At 34.6% G+C, this 21,890-nt stretch overlaps 1 protein-coding gene across 2 annotated transcripts in view; it reads left to right on the forward strand.

Moving 5' to 3' along the window:
* CDH12 (cadherin 12) overlaps positions 1–21,890 on the forward strand; it is a 996,051-nt gene that overhangs the window by 949,315 nt on the left and 24,846 nt on the right. For both annotated transcript variants that reach the window (XM_036896727.2, XM_036896726.2), the window contains 2 exons: positions 2,095–2,348; positions 18,512–18,648. In XM_036896727.2, the coding sequence (XP_036752622.1) occupies positions 2,095–2,348; positions 18,512–18,648 (391 nt within the window). The remainder of the gene's footprint in view (positions 1–2,094; positions 2,349–18,511; positions 18,649–21,890) is intronic.

A 21,890-nucleotide genomic window follows, 5' to 3' on the forward strand; every position in this document is an offset into this window, starting at 1 on the left:
TACACTAGAAGTTGATGAACACTACAATAGAAAAATGATATTGTTGGTCATTCATAGAGCATTTGGACTTTACAAAAACAGAAAATATATTTTTCCATGTTTTTAAATTTGAATTATTTAGTGCAGCCCTCTAATTTTATACATTGGTCTCTCAGACATCTCTCAAGGCATCTGATTTCTCTTGAACTCTTCAAATGATTTAGTACTTCTTGAAACAGCTCGTTCATTAAACAAGATGACATGTTTCTCAATATTCTCTAAGTTTGCTGAATATAGAGAAAGAGCAAACTTTATTTGTCATCCCATCTTTCTGTTACCCAGGATGTAACCCATGTAGGCTATGATATCTTTGTCAGACCTTACCATGTAGACTATTGATATTTCAAAAATTAATTCAATTTAGAATGGTTTCATTTGTTAGAGATTTCTTCCCTTTTTAAAACTAAAGCTACCATTTTAATGATTTAAATAATTGTGAATTCTACTAAGAGACTATTAGAATAAGTCTTAACTGACATTCAATATGATAACCTTTCAATATTTGAAAATGTGTGTCTTGTATTACTTTGATCTTCATTTCAGGTTAAAAATTCTTGGAAATTGTAGCAGTTTTGTATTTATTTATTTATTTTTTGCTTGATTAATGCTTTGCCATCCCATTTTGACAATTGGTTGTCTTGAGCTTGATTTCTTTAACAAAATACAATAGTCAAGCTATGGGCTGATCAGATCAAGAGCATCACGGAACTATCTCCTCTCTTTTTCTAGATGTATTGTATTTCTATTCCTGTAACCAGTAACTCTAACATTAGTCATGGCATATTATGCATACAATTTTTCATTCTCATTGGCTTAAAGATAAATCAAAATTCCTAATAGGGAAGAGATAAAAATTAAAGAAAATCAATGTTATCTGAAAATAGGTATGAGGTGGTTAACTAAAAATACAGAAAGTAAACAAAAGCACAGAGTACAAAGCAGATAAAAACATGAATAAAACTTGACTGAATTGGATGAAATAAAGGGAATAATTGCAGGGAAAACAAATATAGATCCCCAAATGAAAATTACTATGAAAGAAATTTAATGTCAAGTTCATGAAGGTTGCTGTTTGCTTTTTAAAAACTCCATGGAATCGGGAGAGTTTTTGAGGATTTCATAGTGATTTTTAAATTTTCTTTTACCATCTTTGAGAAAATGCACAAACCAGAAATCTTGTCTTTAAAAGAGAGAAATATACCTCTTTTATTTTTCCTAGGTGTATTAAAGCAAAAAACAGAGGAATTAACCAGTCTTTGGAATCATACTAGAAGGAATTAATTTAGAAAACAATAACTTTTAAAGGTCCCAGAAAAATCTGTTGATGTTAATTTTATGTCATCTTGGTTTTTCATAGGTGATTAGAAATCAGAGCCACAAATATGTTCCACAATCTTATTTAACTGTATCATACATGTCTAAAGCCTTAATTATTAGTAAAATATCCTAACGTTTCATTTCAGTGCCTGCTAATATATACACAACACTGAGAACATGAGACAAAACCTCTTTTCATAATTGCCACTGTGCGTGTTTTTAAATCCTCATACAGCCCCTAGTAATTCCAAAGTGCTTGATAGAAAATTATATTATTGTTGAAATAAGAAAGTCGTTCACCAAAAAAACGTGTTTTGTCATATCACATTAATTGGAATATAGAGTATCTTCAACGACCCAATTTCAATTCCGTTGTTTTAATTACTGCTTAATTCCACTAGATGTCAGCATTGTATAAAAGCAGAAAATGCTTCCCTTAATATTTGTTCTTTTGCTGTTTTAACTGCTTATATAAAAGGAAAAATCCTTACCTAGCATGTATGTGCCTAGATAGGTCATTTTTAGTGTATGCAATTGATTATTATCTTTGCAAGTTATCCAGAATCTTCTAACAAGTGGGTGATAATTTCCTTTCCTTACCCACTAATTATAAAGGAAAATTAAATTTTGAAACCAATGCAATTGGTACTAACTTACAAATGCTCTGAAGGAATGTTCACATCTCTGCTACATTTCACGTGACTGTACCTCCTCATATATGATTTTCTCTCACTGCAGCAGTTAGATTTTGAAACAAAGAAGGCATATACTTTTAAAGTAGAAGCCTCCAACCTTCACCTTGACCACCGGTTTCACTCCGCGGGCCCTTTCAAAGACACAGCTACAGTGAAGATCAGTGTGCTGGACGTGGATGAGCCACCAGTTTTTAGCAAGCCGTTGTACACCATGGAGGTTTACGAGGACACCCCGATCGGGACCATCATTGGTGCTGTCACTGCCCAAGATCTCGATGTGGGCAGCAGTGCTGTTAGGTAAGAAAAGGAAACAAGTTCTTTTCTGGGTATAAGAAAAAGAAGGAAGGGGAAAAAATACTCTGTCCAAATCTGCATGAATGTTTTAGTTTTGCAATGTGATGCCTGATAATGTAATGACTTGACATGGCAAGTATGAGAGGTACAGTCATAGTACTGGAACAAAAACATATACTATCAATCCCTGCCACAGGGTTTAGCAGAGGTCTGATATTGGACATGTCACTCATGCTGACAAGTCTGTTTTTTTCATCTATAAATAAGGATTTAATAATACAACCTAAATGGATGATTTTCATAATCATTAATGATATTAAGATACTTTCAGAGTGCCTGGAATATAATAGACATTTAATGCCTATATATCAATTGTTCTAAAATCTCTACCCCGTACTCAAAAGTAGAGTTTAAAAAAGACAGTTTCATCATTTGCAATTTGCATTCCCTTTTTTCACTGTGACAATTGTGTATACTGATGAAGCACAATAAGGGTCTGTTGTAGGGTAAGATGAGATACGGAATTGCTCAAAGCCCAGACTTTGCAAGGAGCGCCTTTTGACATAAGGCTGGTGGGTAGTGAGTGAACAAAACAATCGTAGAGTAAGAAAATGGTCTGTCTCTCCTACTACCCCCAACCCGTAAATTACAGTTGGAATCTTGAGTCAATAGTGGGATTACCCTTTTCCTCACTTATACACAGATCCTGCAGTGTACTTTATCTGAGTCAGTTTGCTTCTTCTGTATGTTTAAATTTCTTGCCACATGCCCACATCTGGCATGCCTACAAAAGCTGAGAGACCAAGAGAATGAGAGAGAGAGAGAGGTGTGATTTGTCCTAAATCTTTCACCTCTAAAGTGTTAGACCTTAGTATACAAGCAGCAGACTGAAGAAAACATTAAGTGGGCTTTCAACGTGAAAAATATATCAGTTGACATAATGGAAAATACATAGACATAGAACTCGTAAGATTTTATCTCATGGGGTAATAAATGATAGAAAAAAATGGACCATTCAACAGTAACCTTAACACTTCATAGTATACAGGAAAATCTAAAGAAATGGCTTGAAAGCATGCAAACTCTGCCTTTGTATTTATCTGAATTCATTGCCCGAAGTGGTCTGAATGATTTCCTTCTTGAAGCATGTCTGTGATCAAGACAGAACTCCAGAGAAGAACATTTGTCTTGGGAAAGGGAAGAAAAATAGCAATTACTGGGCACTGCTACATGTCAGGTCAAATGCTGGCTAATTTACTCATTGACTTCTAGTTGTTCTACATGTCCATATTACAAGATGATTCACTTTCAGTTAAACTCCGGAAAACTGTATTTGTTGCAGTGTTTGTAGGGGCATTCTCAAGAATCTGCTACACTAGCAGTTGTTATATATTAACCTGTCATCATTCATCAGTTTTGTATCTGAGGGCGCTGCTTGTGCTATTGATAATTGTGTAAGTGGGAAATGCCTGGTGAGTAGATTTACAGGTAATTTCAAGAATATAAACAGTTATGGAAGAAATATTGGAGGTTGTAAAGAAAGTAATAAAAAGGTAAACAAATATGGATTGAAACGCTCTACAGTCCATAAATGAGAATTTTGGGACAGAGTGGAACCTGATATCTTAGAGAATACGCCAAGTTATTTAATTCACTATATGTTCTATTTTTGAAGACTGGTAAATGCTTGATGAGGTCAAAATATGAATAAAATAGGATTTTAATGCAATACTTGAAAAACAAAAAATCAAAGTCTGTAAGTAAAAATTACCACCTGGTAAAGTGAGAGGTACAAACTTCCAAATACAACACAATGATTAGAGTTATGACTGTGGGGTAGGAAAAAAAGGAAGGCAACATTTTAGAGAAATTGTCCAGCTACAAACCTGATGTTTTTTTTAATTACTCAGAAGCTAGTGTCTGAGAAGTGCTACTTTGTGTGAAATAAAATAGTATCTATCCCTAGTCTTACATCTAATGGACAGCATCCTTACTTGCTCAAGCTGTAGACACAGATGATCTAATTGATCCCCGTGAGGGATTTTCAAAAGACAGAGCTGCTTTTGAAACAGCATGAAAGCAGTCTTACTTCCCTGTCCTTGGAGTAAACAATAAGCTTGAACTGTGTCGGATGAGGAAATTTGGGGTATGAATCATATTTCCTTGATCTGAAAACATGTTTGCTCACTTAAGAATGATAGTAAAAATATGCTGTGAAAAATAAGCATAAAAATGTAAAATTACTCCATATGTTTAGGAATGCTCTGTTGGTTTTGTTTCCCTTTGCTCGATTGTCTTTTCACAGTGTTATTGTACAAGGTGTTATCTTAGGACCATGTTATTTCATACTGATGCATATTTATTAATATTATTATTTTATCCTCACTGAGTGCAGCAAAGAGCCAGAATGCAAAGACACTAACCAAAGACTGAAACAACTTAGAAGAAAGTTTATAGATGCAATCCTCTAAATATACTATATCTCTTCCCAAGCCACCGCCCTGAGCTTTATTTCTAGGTTTTGTTTCCTTTACTCTTCTAGCTGTTGCCCTCAGATGCACTGATGCCTGCCTCTAATGTTCTATATCCTTCGATCCTCTTTTATATAGTTCATGGGAATGACTTCTGGTGAGGAAAATGGAGGGCGAAGTGTACCCACCGCTAATGAGGGGGTAGGGGATTTCACAGCCACAGTCTCTGAAGTTTCGAATTCAGTGGATGATTCTGCTCAATATGTGCCACATAGTTCCAAACATATAAAAATCTTAGTCATCCTAGGAATAAATTTCAAAAGAAAACTTAATTTTGTACATAAAATGAGAATGGAAAATTCAACTTAAAACTCATTCCATGTAAGAAGTGTTGATGAGACTGATGATACACAACCTATTTTGTGCATATAAACTTTCATATATAAGTTCAAAATTATAGTAAGTAGAACAATTGACTAGTTTATTTTCCTTTTCTTTAAGGATATTTCCAACTAACACCCACCACTTAAAATCAAGTATGAAACTGATTAACAGATAAATTATCAGTTAACATAAGTAGAATATAATATTAAAATAACTGGTTGCTAAAATATAAAAGTCTATCTCTGTACTACTTAAAATTACCTTGTATCTCAAATCTGATCTATTTACCATACTTCAGAACAATTTATGTAATCAGTTGAAATTTATTTTTACATCATGGATTAAGAGACTACCATAGTAGCTGGTTTTCATTTGAGGGCCTTTTCCAATACATCAGAAATCTTATGTAGGCAAAAACTAGGCTCAACTACTAAACATGCTTAGGGGAGTGAGAGGAAAGGGAGGCCTAGTTTGTCAAGTGGCATATATATATATAATTTATTAGTAAATTATATATATAATTAAAATAAATTTAAATATCAAATTAAATGGTAAAAATAAAAATTTGGAAAATATCGCTCATTCTCTCTTTTTCACTTATTTATCAAGATTTTTGTGAAGACTAAATGAACTAAAAAGGTTTCGGTATAAAATGTTTTACTTTTTAATTTTTACAGACTTTTTATTTTAGAGCAATTTAGTGTCACAATAAAATATAGAGAAGGTACAGTGATTTCCCCTATACCCCCTGCCATCACGCATGCATATAGCTTTCTCCATTATCAATACCCTACACCAGAGTGGAGCATTAGTTAAAATCAATGAACGTACACCTTATAATCACCTAAAGTCCACAGTTTACTTTAGGATTCACTCTTAGCATTATACATTCTGTAGGGTTGAACAAATGTGTATTGACCTGTTTCCATCATTATGATATCATACAGAGCATTTTCACTGCCCTAAAAATCCTCTGTGCTCTGCTTATTCATCCCTCTCCCTCACTAATCTCTGGAAATAATTGATCTTTTTACTGTCTCCATAGTTCAGCTTTTCCAGAATGTCATATAGTTGGGGTCATACAGGGAGACTTTTCAGATTGGCTTCTTTCTCTTAGTAATATACATAAAGATTCCTCCATGTCTTGTCATGGCTTGATAGCTCTTTGTAGTGCCGAATAATATTCTGTTGTCTGGATATAGCCCAGTTTGTTTATCCTTTCACCTACTAAAGAACATCTTGAAATCTTTCAAGTTTTGGCAATTACTGATCAAGCTCTATAAAACCCACATACACTTAAATTTTTAATTCATTTGTGTCAATACCAAGGAGTGCAATTGCTGGATCGTATGGTAAGAGTATGTTTAGGTTTGTAAGCAGCCACTAAACTGTCTTCCAAAGTTGGGGTGCCATTTTGTATTCCAGCAGTGCAAACTAATATGAGTTCCTGTTGCTCCATGTCTTCACCAGCATTTGGTTTTGCCAGTGTTCCAGATTTTGGACATCCTCATAGGTGTGTAGTGGTACCTCATAGTTTTTTAAAATTTACATTTCCTTGATGATAGATGATGTGGAGCATCTTTACTTATGTTTATTGGCCATGGGTATATCTGCTTTGCTGAAATATTTGTTAAGGTATTTGACCCACTTTCTAATTGAGTTGTCTGTTTTTTATTGTTGAGTTTTTAGAATTCTTTTTTTTAAATCAATACAAACAAAATAAGCAGAGAATATAAGTAAAGGTGTTTCCTTTCTTTAGCATCTTCAATAACAGACAAGATCCCATGGTAAGAGGAAGATACTGGTGGATGAGTAACATGATAACTGCATGTCTGAAAATTACATGTACTCTATTTTCTCACAGGCAGTTGTTTCTGCTGAGTTTCTGGGCTGTGGCTACCCAAAGAAATCAAGGAGAGATTACAGATATGCAAATCAAGTCACTGATAACATTATACAACTCAGAATTAGCATTAAGAACTCTGAAAATGAGTTCATCAAAACAACTTTTTTCTTCACCTTTATTCACCCAATTCCATTCCCTCTAACTCAAATAGGTCACACTCTATTTAATTTCCTTCATCCCACACTTCTGCCATCCCATTGCCTATTCTAACTCATTTCTCCCAATATTGTTTTTTTATACCTTTTATATTTACTAAAGACATCATATAAAGTGTCATGGTACTTACTAGTTTTTGCTTGTTGCATAAATATGTATTCACTTAACTGTCATCCCCAAAATGTACAAAATGAAAAGTTGCTTGATAGTTGGGAATATTGCCTTGTTCTCTCACATGCCACATGCAAAATTTAATTTGATTTAAAAATTCTCCTGATGTAATATATTTATCTTAATATATAATGTCATGTAGAATATATATGTATATGTGTGTGTACATTTCCACATTAATTATAAGCAGGCTTAGATCTAGATCTAGATATTTAAACGTGATAGTTATTTTTTGTTTTTTAAGATTTTGAAGGCCTGGGTGTTTGGACATCTTTTTTATTAACATAGTGCAGGCAAGAGTTATACTTTCTTTTCCCTTCTTTCTTTCTTTTTTGTAAAGTAGTTTCTCAGTTCCTTCGCTTCAGTAAATGCTGCTAATGGAAGCTAAAATGCCATCAGTACATTTTCAAGTAGACTTAGCACAAAAATAAACTTTGGAAAAATAATTCTCTTGGGGGTCCTAACACTACAGATAACATAGTTGTGAAAAAGCCAAATTGGGCAAACTCCCTAGATAGTAACACAAAATAGCTATTACTGCAATGTCTAAATCCCACACTCCCTTTTATTTTTTCCCTGCGTTTTTTTGAAATACTCCATAATATCAGATTCTATCTGCTTTTTCTTCCCATGTCTACCATTTGTACACAATATCTGTTTTTTCACTTAACATTTTTCATATTGTTTATACACTTATGTTCCCTGCATCCTATCAAATGACCTAATAATTTACAATATATCTTTTAGTGGTACTTAATTTTAACTGTTGTTAAATACTAGTATCTCCATTTAGAATTAATCAAGAAATCCATGAAAGATGGTTTCTGATAAAGAGACTAGTAGACTCTTTTATTTAAGTGAGCTTTAAAAATGCTTCCTTATAAAGAGTCCAATTTCTTGTTTTGTAAAACTCAAATCACTCTTTCATATTCTAGTTTTTATTGTTCAAAAGAGAGCAAACTAATTTTATTTTATGGCCTATTTTCTGAGAAAATACTGAAGATTCACATAGCAATTGGGAGAAAGCATTTTATCCATAAGGTTATATAAAATATTCGTTAAGATAAAACAGTTAATCCTTTCTGATCACGGCTTACCTTACCTCTTTCCTTTAGCATTCACAATGTGAATTTCAGTACATATGTATATTTGCAAAAGACACATCTGGTAAAGGACTTTTCTCCAAAACATGCAAAGAATTCTCAAAAGTCTAAGATGGAGATTAAATAGTGTGACCTATTTTAATTAGAGGGAATGAAATTCTGTGAACAAAGGTGAAGAGAAAAGCTGAGTTTCGATGAACCTCATTTTCAGATTTCTTAATGCTAGTTCTGAGTTGCATAATGTATCAGTGACTTGATTTGTACATGTGTAATCTCCCCTTGATTTCCTTGGGTAGCCATAGCCCAGAAATTCAGCAGAAACAACCCCCAGTGAAGAAACGGAGTATACACAAGTTTCAGACATGCAGTTATCAAGTTAACTCATCCAATCAGTATCTTCCTCTTACAGTGGGATCTTATCTATTGTTGATGATACTAAAGAAAGGCATTTTTTACTTACTAGTATTCTCTGCTTATTTTGTTTGCATTGGAAATAAATAAGCATTCTGTCTAAACTTATATCAACTGAATGATTAAGAATAACCCATTTGAAAAGTTATTGATGGAGAATTTAACTCACTAAGGTGAGTGAGAAATTCCTTTGTGAATAAACTTCTTTAGCTTTCTCCCTCAAATGACCAACACATTGATAATCAGTAGGAAAGGAGATACTGCAAAGAACATATACCAAAATTAATAGGATTACTTATTTGCTTCAGTGGCAATTAACTGTCAGCATGTAGGGACGTTATAGTAACTAATTTCGGCTGAGCATTGTGGTCAGATTTGTTTAAGATTCAAAGCTGCTATTATTTTACAGAGGAAGAAACTGAGGCCCAGGGAGATCCAATTATGTCTTCAGTAGGGGTGAGAATAGGCTTTGAGTTTAGGCAACCAGATTATGGTCAAACTACTAATTGCTCTGCTGCTTAAGTTTGAGATATTCATATAAGTTTTTGAATTGCTTTGTAATTTTAAGATTGTCAAAAATATAGTTAGAACTTCATAATTTATTAAAGAGATAAATTATTAAGCAAAATGGATACAAGGTCAAAACATGTCAGTAAATATGTATAATATTTGAGTTTTTGAAATACCACTACAGACTTTACTATGTGTCTGAGAGTATTCTAAACATTTTACATATGTTTCCCTGATGTAAACCTTAAAAGAACTTAAAATCTAAAAAAATGTTTAATTGAACTATGACAAGACTTACATAGGTCAGGCTGGAAATGCCAAAAAAAAAAAAAATACATGGTTGTTTTAATAACAGATTTTTTGTTGTTGTTATGTATGGGGAAAAAAATCTTATTATTTAAATCAGTACCTTACCTTTTATTTTCCTAGACAACCACAAAGTTCTTATAAGGTTTAGACATAACTAAGGATTTATAGACAACCGTAAATTGAATTATTGACAAATAATGGATATAACAAATTCTGTGGATTTGCGATACAGATATACAGTTTTAATTCTTATGAGCATGGGCTCTTGATAGCCAATAATGAATTTGCTTTTGCTTTTAAACAAATTTATATTATTCTAGTGATACATTGAAGAAAATCTCCACGGCATAGTGTCCAGATGTTTGGATCGTGAACTATTTTTGAGACTATCCCATTTGTTGCATGCAACCCCTCAAAATGATAAAATATCCAAGTCTAATATTTTTTATTAGTGACCTGAACTTTTTGGGTTTACCTTTTGCCTGACAGAGGTTCAGATTCTTTGCTTTATCTTGAAGTTCTGAGATAGTACCTTATATAGGGTGTAAATTTCATAGCTCTTTTTCTTTCTACAATTTCCCTGATCACTCTTAGAAAATAGCCCTTTTCTCATACTTATTTGAAATTTTTATTTTTATTTTTAAAAGATTAGTTCCTCTAGATATATATAATAAATAGATATGAAACCTTTCCCTTGTAAAATATTATAGTAATCAGGATCCAGTTCATAAGCTGCCTCAGACTTAGTGAGTTAAGCGAATGTGAATAGTTTTCAGACTGCAAGTGAGCTAAAGAGCAGATAAATTCCAAGGAGGATATACAAGCTTAATTATCAGAAGAAGTGAGCAATAAAAACTGTCTTTCAAATATGATATCTGCATTTGTATCTCAAATGGTAAATGCCCCTAATTAAAATGGCAACTTTCTTCAGAGTCATTTGACATGTCCTCTAAAGAGAATAAATAAATCCAACTGTGGCCTGAAACAACAGTCATTTGATTTAGTTAATGGGAGTAGTTATGATGAAGCCATAGAGAAAGGCTTCAGAATGTATTTCAGTGCTCAAAGGTATAAAATAAATAATTTCATCCTGGATTTGTGATCAGGTAATACTAACAAGAAGAGTCAACTGTTTCTGTAAAATAATTTAATTCATACATATGTGAAAGTCCAAAATATGGATAGAACAATATACTCAATGATAAATCTGCTACTCAAAAGCAATGTCCTGTACAATGAACAAAACCAAATCTGAAATATTCTCATTTGAGAGACTGTTAACACCATTTAAAATAGATTAAATAAAAAAAGATAAAAATAAGAAAATGGAATTTTGTAAGAAGGAAGCAATAAAGCTGCCCTGATTTGGCAAGGCTATGAGGCAAGGACATGAACAAAGGCATAAATACATTCTTTACTCAAGCAGGTGGTACTGTCTGCATTTTTTAGTAGATTAGAAAATTGAGTCTACATGTTTAATACTGAAGCTCTTACATGTAGAACCCCAATGTGATAACTCCTAAATTTGCCTAAACTCTACTTTCTTTTCATTAGAACTAACTGCTTCAAACCTCTGAAGAATAAACCATGGTCAAGTGTAAAGCTTTGGGGCAAATGAAAGTTGACATCCAGGTACATAAAAGTATACACAATCAGAAGACCATGTGTGACTTTAAAAATGACCAAGAAAAATGAGAAAAGATTAAGCAATTTGGAAGGACATAAAAATATAGTAACTATAACTTTAATAATATTAGATTATGATATATTTTTTCCTTTAGAGATCTATTTTAATCATATTGTATGTCTAGAGATGGAAAATTTAAGGACAGAAGAGTTATGCCTTTATTAATTCATTATAATTTAATAAAGTGCTTAGTTTCTTGTCAAACACAAGAGAAAAGCTATCTAAATTAAGGTATAACTTTCATTTAATTAAAGGTAAAGTTAGAATAACTAGGATGATTAAAAGAAAAAAATTTGAAAGTAGCTAATAGGATTTAGCTATTACTGCTTAACAAAGTTTAAGAAAAAAATAGGGATTTTTAAGAAAAGAACGTCATCATGATCGTTAGTGAAGGGATTACACTCTAACTTAGGTTCTTAGTAAAATGTTGTGGAAATAAACTGAACTGTATTTACTTTCATTTAATTATCTGCCACAAGGAAAGATTTTTAAAAAAATAATAAGAGAATGAAGAGATTTTTATCTATTATTATTACCTTAACGAAAGAATTATTTCTACCTTGACTTGAATCTTTACTCCTACATCTTTATTCCTTAAAGAATGAAATGTAGCATTTTTAGAGTAACTCTATACATACAAGTACTTTTTTACAAAACATGTTTGAGAATTGGGACGGGGTCAAAGTTACCTTTTCCTTTAACTGTGAGGAAGTTATTAGGCAAATTAAAAGAAATTATTTTAAGGGGAATGCTTACCTAATGAAGAAAATAGACTTTTTAAGGCAATTCTGAAAACTCATTTACAGAAAAGTAATTAAATTGTACTCAGTCAAGTGGTATGCTCAAATTAGCTTAATGCTTTAATTTTTTGTTTCTATTCAATTGCTAAAACAGGTTTCTTAGCAACAGTCACTTTGCGTACTTCTATGAACTACAGATTTGTTTCATTATTTATAGATCATAAAATTCCTTTTTTAAAAAATTTGGATCTCATCTACTCACCAAATAAGTGTATGACGACTCATACAAATTCTGTATATAAGGGTTTTCTCATTTAAACTGGCAAATCAAGCCAAATTAGACAGCTCACATTATACTACTGTGATCAGTTGCAGTTAAATTATCATTCTACCCTTAGATTGAATGTGAACTGTTGCAAGCCTAATACAAACATGTGATCATAAGCTCTAGAAAGGTGTACCTCATGAAAATGATCTAAACATTTTAAAACTGGGTCACGTCTTCTCTGAAAATGTCCAGGAAATGTAGAAGTAGTTTCACTGTCAGTTCGTTGATGATCATTTCTTATAAATGTCTCCTAATTGCTATATTGGACAAAATAATCACAATAAAAAGTAGTAGTCTCATATTTATCATTCAGAGACAAGGATCAGTTAGACACACAAAGGTGGGCTGTTAGGAAAATATGAGGACTTAGTTATAGACCTATAGTCTTGGAATCTGACCAACTATAAGAAGATGCTGAAGATGTTTAGTTGAGTAGAACATGTTCAAGTAAGTTTTAGCAGTTCTCTGGAAGTAGGCTGTAAGTTTCTCTGAGAGGGTAACATCTGGAGATACTGGGGTGCCAAACCTCAAATGGTTAGAGAGATACAAATTCAATGCTAGAAAAGAGTGAATGAGAGCCCACCCAAAACACCATTGTGTAAAATACTAGCCTGGTTATTTGTGTTCATGGTTTGTACTTCAGGGGTTTGAGTGGGGGTTTGTAGTTCAGGCATTTTAACGATAAAGTCTGTGTATATCACAGCTTGGTCCCAGGAATAAGCATGTGTTTGTATGTTGGGAGGACTTTTTTAAATTTGGGAAGTAATACAAACACACATACACAGTTCTATGGTTCTATGCTGAGACACATACAACTTATCTTATTTAATCTTTACAACAATACTCAGTGTTCCATTGTTAGGTGGGTATTATTTTCCAAATTTTATAGAAGAAAAGGAGAATGGGTATTAAAGGGAATGATTCCTAACCTAATCACACAAGATAAGGGAAGGAATTAATATATCACCCTAGTTTTTCTCTGTCCAAAATGTTCGTGTTCTTCATGCTATATTTCATTTCGTCCTAGTGGTGTTGATTTATGGAATACAAACTGTATGTTAGCATTAGTGTGAACTGACAAAATAAATGAAATTTGCTTACTAAGCTTGCAAGATATTAGATTTGGGTTGATAGATATAAAGAAACATAAAGCGAAGAAAAAGACAAATTATTTCATGTATGTTTTATGTAAGTCCTTAAATTTTTAAACATAGTATGAGAAAAACTTAAACTACAATTATAAATGACCTGTGTGTGTATGGTGACACAGGGTACAAAGGTACACTTGTGTTTGAGTCAGCTTGTGTATTATAACATATGCTGTAAGTATTAACTGGAAGTAAGGTGATCATTTATACCCCAACTGGGTCCGAGGGGTTTTCTACACCTCAGGATTTTCAGTACTGAAACTGAGAAGTCCTCAGCAAACCAGAAAGAGTAGATTATCCTAAGTGAGACATTCCTAAAGCCCTAAAAATGTTGCCTTCAAGTAGAAATATTTAACGATTATATAGGTGGAAATGATAGGATCTATGCATTGAATTCAATATAATATTTAAATAGTGGGTGCTATCTGCACATAACATCTCCGGTCCTTTGCAACACAAAGACTAATAAAGCTAGCCTCAAGTAACTTAAAGGGCCTTATGTAAGAAAGACAACACATGCACCAAAAGTATATAAGCTGTCTTCTATTTGCCAAAATCTAAATGTAACCTGGCCACAATGTAGCATCAAAAAAGGATCTGTTTATTGAAAAGATTTGCAAAGATCCAAATCAAGAAAAGCTTTAAAAACAACAGGCAATTTAATTCTAATGAATGGGAGAAGATGGGAATTTCAAAAACTGCTAGAGGTTCCACACAAATACTAGCAGCATGAGGAGCTCTGCAGACACACTCTCCAGTGAAACAAGGATAAATGGTGAAACAAAAATTTTTTAAATTAAAAACAACGATCTACTCTCTGGAAATATTCCTATGCACATACAGCAAATGAAGAAACATCTGTTCAAGAAGATCTAGTAAAACATGATAAGAGCAGCAAAATACTGTGGCATTTGCCCCAGGACCTGCTCCCCCTCTCCCACTCCCATCTCCCAGCCTCTGCTTGATGGAAATTCCACTCTGGGCAGGTGTGGTTGTGAAAGCGTGGCTCCCCTCCCCTCAGCTCTCAATCAGGGAATAATATTTTTCCAGGAGGTCTGCATTTCTCATCCTCTCCAACTCCAAGTTTGCAAAGGCCAACATCCTCGTGAGTGTGGGTGACATGCTGGCAGCTCACTTCTTCCACTCAACCCCACTCACAGAGTGGACGCTCTGTCCCCACCAGGCCCATAGATTGGACCCCGTCACTCTTGCCCCAGGTTGCTAGTTCCATTCCTGTAGAGCCAAAGGAAAGGATCATCCTGCCTTCATCCAGTACCTGGAGCAGCGGCTCAGAGAATTTCCCAGGGTACAAGAAGTCCATAAGGGTAGAGAACTCTGAAGCTCTTCCCAAAATGTTTACTTCATTTTTTTAGCTATACTAGACATAAAATTATAAAAGGTATTAATTATAACAATGTTTCATTGGGCTTTTGACTATATATATATAATATAGATAATATATATAGAAAAGCACATAAGTACAGAAGAGTAATACTCTTGTTTTATTGGAGTTGCTACTACGAAGTCTTAACAATTATGAATTGATGAAGAGTTAGTATGAATCTGATAAATTAATATATATATATGATAAAACCTAAAGCAGATAAGAAAATAACAAAAAAGCATAACAATCATTAAAAGAACTAATATCACACAACAAAATATTTCACTTAGTGCAGAAGAGACTAAAGCAGAGGAGAAATCCAAGAACTTGATACCATCATAATTTTTATCCTATGGAAGAGAAATTTCCACATAACTGGAGTCTACCCCTTTAGAGGAAAACATGCTGAGCCAATAGGTTTAAAATATTTCTTAAAAACTAACATCTTCCTGCACAACTCTATTCCAACATGACTGAATTATTCAGTTTAAAAGGGAGGCTTGTACGGTATGTGAATAAAGCTACTACTTAAAAAAGCTTAGGGAAAAAATAAAACGTATTTTTGAAAAGGGAGAACTTGCTGGAGTGCTTGGAGGAACGTGTGTTTGTTGAGGTCAGACAAGAATGCTAGTAGGAAACAATGATTGGAAAGCATTCTGTTGCATGCAAAGTAAGAGATACTGATTTCATTCTATTTAGTGAACAGTAATAACTTAATCTCAGTGCTTTAAGGTACCTTCAGAATCTCCAACTGCACACAAATTTGTCCCATCCCATCTGCACCAAGTATTTCCACAGTCAGTATTTGATTACCCCAGTGCCTACTGTTTTCTGAGGAAACCTGTACGACCTTGTGCAGCTTGAACATCAAAGTCCTTGTATGTTTATCTGAAATAATCATTCTTTTTATGGATTCCCTTCTCCTTGCCATGTGCATTCTACTGAAATATAAGAAGGAAATGTAATACCTGCTTCCCATGGGCATCCTTATCAAACTAATGGCAGCTAGAGTCTTGTGTCTTCTTTCCCTAAATTGCTTATTCCCTAGTTATTTCAACTACTCTTCACAACCCATTGAATCAAATCTCTTTATAGCTCTAGTGACTCTCTTTGTCTCTTGGCAAGATTCTGGTGTACATAAAAAGTTTACTGCCTTGTCCTTTCAAATACGTATACCATATGCCTTAAAAGTGGTAAACTTTTCATTTGTACCCTAATTATAGCCTCTGATAATGTTCATTACACACAGGATCATGTCGCACCTCATATGATTTATGAGGCCCTCCTTAACCTGAATCACTTTTTTTTCTTGTTATTTTGCCTCTCAGATATTTTTCTATAATCCTAGACACCTTAGAATTCCCCACACATACTGCATGCTTCTGCCTCGGCTGCTGCAGCTTCCTGAGATGCTTTTCCTCCTCTCCTCCCTTTGCTTGCTTCACTCTTCTCCTAAATATTCCTGTGTAGCCGTCTAATGTCAGCCAAATATCACATGCAGGGAGCTTTGCCTGAACCAATAGATGTCAAACTGGGCATGTTTTCTCTGCATTCCTGTAGTGTTTTCTCTGCCCATCAGGCATTGAAATTGTGTATGTTGTCCCCAACGGGACTCTTTATCGGTGGGCATCAAACTTTACTTCTTTTTAATGTATCTTGACCCTAGTACAGTGACTAGTGCATGGCAGACTACTCAGCCAACATTTAACACCTCATTGAACCCACTTAGTCTACACCATCAATTCTTCCAGAAATGCTATAGTCACTAAGGAGATTCAGTAGCAATGTTCTCCTTAAATAAGGCACGTGCTCCAGTTGAATAAAAGTGCTGAAGGTGGGTATTGTGAGAAAATGCTTTCTCATTCAGAAAAGGAGATTATGCACTTGAAATAATTGATCTCATTGCATCCTGTGCTCCCTGACTTTGAAATGTGCCTTGACTCGGTTCATAATTTTTGAGAGTATTCCTTTGAGGCAGGATTCTACACTGAAATCACAAGGCATCAGTGCATTTTCACCTCTCCAATCGACAACAGAAATATCAAAGGCAGATTAACAGCATCATTCATATGCTGATCCTATTAGCTACTAACAAATATTGGCAACTTAGGAGTTACACATTTCATCCAACAAGGCAAACTAGTCTTGGTCTAGGGCTGCAATGACATGCAGACTGACCCAGTTTTAAATGGTAAGTTTGTCAAAATAATACCTTGCTTCTTTGAAATGCATTCCTTAACTAATTTTTTACAAACAAAAAAGGGATACTTATCTTTGACCTAGGGAATAGGATGGTCTGACTACAATGATGTCATCTGCTCTCTGCCACTGTTTAAATGACCTGGCCTTGATTCCCAGACTAGAATAATGACAATAAATATATTGCATATTGAGCCCTTTGTTAGCAGAGGCCGTTCACAGAAAACATCTTATTTAAAATTTGTAAGCCTATGTTAATGATAATTATGTGGAAAACATTGAGAACCTGGTCAAATATTAAAACTTCAAATAGCCACCAGAGTTCCAATTTCCTTGCTCTCTGAACTTCGGCAGATTCCTTAATGTCTCTATGCTTCAGTTTCCTCATATGTAAAATGGAGGGATTAATAATACTTATTGCTTTAGGGCTATTGTGGGGATTTAATAAGTTAATATATGTATTTAGAACAATATCTAGTATAGTCTATTATTATGATGATTGAAAACATGTTTGAAAAGTAATTTTACATATTTCCTTCTATATGTCACTGTTATCTAGACTTCTATAAATGCAATTTCTGTCCTTTTATCCACTTTATTGGAAATTTTAGCCCAGTTGCTTCACATAAAGAAGACAACATCTGTTCCTATGAAGGTTAGCTAATAAAGAAGATAAAGAGACATTATTAGCCAAGGTCACTATTTTTTTTTTTTTAGAAAATTGTCCTGATAAATAGAGCAATAAACCAACAGTGGCTATTTTATATGTGTTTGAGGAAAATATTTCTGTACAATTACCACACTGTCAGTTTAAAAATTTCCTTTTAGTTTCCGTAATACTGATTCTTTTTCTATCCATGTAAACAAAAAATCTACCTCTATTTGGCCAGATGCCTCCCCACCCACAGCTCTTTCCATAGCCACCATTAAGGAATCCTTTACTGCTTGAAAAACTTTTAATATTCAGCAGGTTAAGGTAACCCCTGGTCAGCTTTAGAATTTTAGTCTCTGCTGAGCTTTCAAGATGTCAAGACCCTAAAATAATATGAACAGCAGGAGTACTAAATCTTTCATTATTTCCAGTTTCCCCTCGAGCATACTGACTTTGCAATAAAGAAGCTGTCATTTACACTCTTCTTTATTGCAAGGTGGGTAATAGCTACAGGGAGAAAAATAAGGAACTGTGTCAAGTTAGTCTGACTGCCATTATGATTAATGTGTAATCATTGCATATTTGCATCTGCTCTTTCTATGTACAGGTACTTCATAGATTGGAAGAGTGATGGGAACAGCTACTTTACAATAGATGGAACGGAAGGAACCATCGCCACTAATGAATTACTAGACAGAGAAAGCACGGCGCAGTATAATTTCTCCATAATTGCGAGTAAAGTTAGTAAGTATGGCATTACAGAATCAATGTTCTCCTGCAGTTCTTTGCATTTGACACTCTTAAATGAGTCCCTGCTGAGCTGTTTTTCATTTTTGGACTGACAGCTGAGTGGTCTCCTGAGGAAACTCAGAAACCTGTTCCTTTTCCTTGTAGCATAAGTCCAGAGAAATGGTGACAGCTGCCAATGAGCCTGTTTGCAGGACTGCATGAATATCTAGTAGTGCATTTCATTGTGTGACCTCATTTTTTTCCACACTGTAGCCTCAACTAGCCACCAGAGTTCCAGCTTCTCTTCCACATCAGATCTGTGTGTATATTATTGGGAGCTTCATAGGTTAGGCAGGAGGAATAATTATCACTTAAAATCACCTATTTGGAAATCTTTCCTGAAATTGAAGACAGCATTGTAAAAATCACCTCTCTTCCTTCTCTCTCCTTTAATTTTATTATGAATATCACTGCAAAATATACAGGAGTGATAAGACCAATTCTTCAAGGAATCATTCAGAATCTCTAGGATTGTTATGAATGATTCCTTGTGTTGATTTCTGCTTGGTCCAGAAGAGAATCCTATAGACTGAAAGTGATTATAGGTTTTTATTTGTTTGGCTGGAAGATCAAGGATGTTCTTACAACTTCCTAAGGTAACAGAGTAGTGTGGGGGGACATTTGGCTGTCACCAAAGTCATTGATAACCAAAGTCCTTCTTACCAGTCCTTCTACTTACGGTCTCTTGAAAGATATGGGGAAATTCTTCCCTAGTATCTTTCTGTTGCTTCTTATTCATTTTAGTTTTTGCATGTAGTACAAATACTTTGGCAGCTAATTTCACATTTTAGTGCAGGGAAGAGCTAACTGAATATTTCTGTTGAGGGGTTTTTAATCAATCTTAACTCAGTGGGGTGTAAATACGAAACAGGTTTGTTTATCTTTAACAACTGCTTCCCTGATGTGAATAGTCAGACACTTATTCCCAGGCCTTAATGACATCGTTAGCTCATTTCACTACTTTTAAATTATTCTGATCATTAAAGGTAAGCCTGACAGAAAAGTACATGAAGCTTCTCTCTTGTCCTTTGGAACACTGCCCCTTCATGTAAGAAGGCTGACTACCCTGTGGCTGTCGTACTAGAGGGATCACATGTTGGTGATCAGGTTGACGTCCCAACTCAGCTCAGCCTTCCAACTCTACCTGTTGGATATGTGTTGGATGTGTGAGTGAAACTGTCTTGAACTCTCTGGTCAAGGCCACTTGGCAGCTGAATACTACAATGTAACTTCTGACAATACTATGTGAAGTGGAATATACTGCCAGCCAGATCCAGACCAGATTTTTACCCACAAAATTGTTAGACATACTGGCCTGTAATTATTTCAAGCAATGACATTTTAGGGTTGATTTTTGTTACATGCCAATAGATAACTGCGGAACTCGGTGACATTCTAAGTTCAAACTGTGATTCCTTGCTGATGGGGATACAGATTCTTGTGTCAATTTCTTGGAGTAGGAAAGAGAGAAAGGAATACCAATGCACAGTTTTCTCTAATCTGTCCCCATATGCTGCTCCATTGGTTGCTATTGATTTCAGGGCCAAAATGGACTGGCAGTAAAGGCAGTTGCTCCAATACTGTCTTCTTACATGATTTTTGAGTTAACTAATATTGGGGTTTGGGGCATCCCATCTGTGTAGGAACTTGAAATAGGCACCCAGTGTTAGACCTTTCAGCTTCTTAATACTAGGGTCCCCTTGAACAGCAGGTGGCCTTCTTGGGTGAGGTCATATGTCTCAATTTTAGCTTTATGTGATGCCCACTTGACCCTGAAGAAATTCTGCTGCATGTGGGCTTTCTCTGTCCTGTCATCTCCTTTCAAATTTGCCCTCTTTGCTCAGGCTTTAAGAGCAGATCATCCAGTCAGTTGCCTGAGCAGATGTATTATCAGGAGAACAAAATGCTAGTCTCCCCTTTTTCAGAGTACACTTCTCTTTATATTATTTTCCTGAGCTCTCTTTTCACAGTGGCATCTTTTTCCCTCCTGTGCCATATCCTGTTATAGTTACATATGTTATACATCATTCCTTTCATGCCAACTTTCAATTATTCACTCAATCAGAACATTGGGGATTGCTTAACCATATTGTAGGTAGAAAATAAACTTCAGTTTCCTAAGATCGTTGGCAAGTACAGTGAAAATGACTTGTCTGAGTTCTGGAGTGTAAAGCTTCTCTGAGCCCTGTTACATTCAGTTGGACATAGTAAGTGGCAACTTTCCAGAGGCAGTCTCATCAAATAACTTCTATTTATCAAAGACATATCATTCATAATAAAAGAGTATTCATTAGAAAACTATCTAATTCAACCTACACCTTCCTGTTAATGCACATGCAAAACGTGCATATTTTTTGCAGTAAGAATAGTAGGGTCTTGCACTTTAAATGAAGATGAGAGTCTGTGGATAGTTCATTGATCACCTGTATAGCAGCTCTGGAAGGACTCTTTCTCTCCAGAGGAAGGACTCTTTCCCTACCTAGGCCACCAAGCCATCAAAATGGTATAAAGGCACTTGTAGTAACAGGGCTCATATATCCAGTTGGAACATTGAGCTTCAGCCATTTGGAAAATGGAAGAAAACTATGTCCTCTTACTCTGGAAGTATGGTCACTGATCCTCAAAAGCTTAGATTTTTCAAATTTAGGGAGCCCTGTTTTTTAAATTACCAATATGATTAGGGCATGTGCTGCCTCTGCTACTCCAAACCAATGGCTGTAGTTTTTACCTAAATGGAAATTAAGAAAACGTAGTATATGGATTCTCCTAAGTTATGTTGGCCTTTACTGGCATATTTGCAGAATTGGGACTTAGACACATAATCCATATATATATATATTTGGAATATATATATTTGGAAATATTTGTTGGCATCACTGTTATATGGCAGATATAACAGTGATGCCAACAAATATTTCCAAAATATCTACCCCTGGTCTATTCCAGTATATATTCAAAAGACCACTGTGCAGGTTTCAGAGCTTTCAAGGAATTCTGTTGGACTAAACACTATCTGTGTTTAAAATTAATAAGTATAGAGAAGATAAACATATACTATGTGGTAATTAAAAAGTCTACAATAAGAATAGCTTATTGTGGGCTTTATTTGCTTGAATCCACAGAGTTTAAAAGCAAACTTTATTCATATTTTAATGCAGAGTGAAGTTTGCATTGATCATACTAGCAGCTGAGAAGGA

The sequence above is a fragment of the Manis pentadactyla genome, chromosome 2, assembly GCF_030020395.1.
Source record: "Manis pentadactyla isolate mManPen7 chromosome 2, mManPen7.hap1, whole genome shotgun sequence".
Taxonomy (NCBI): Eukaryota; Metazoa; Chordata; class Mammalia; order Pholidota; family Manidae; genus Manis; species Manis pentadactyla.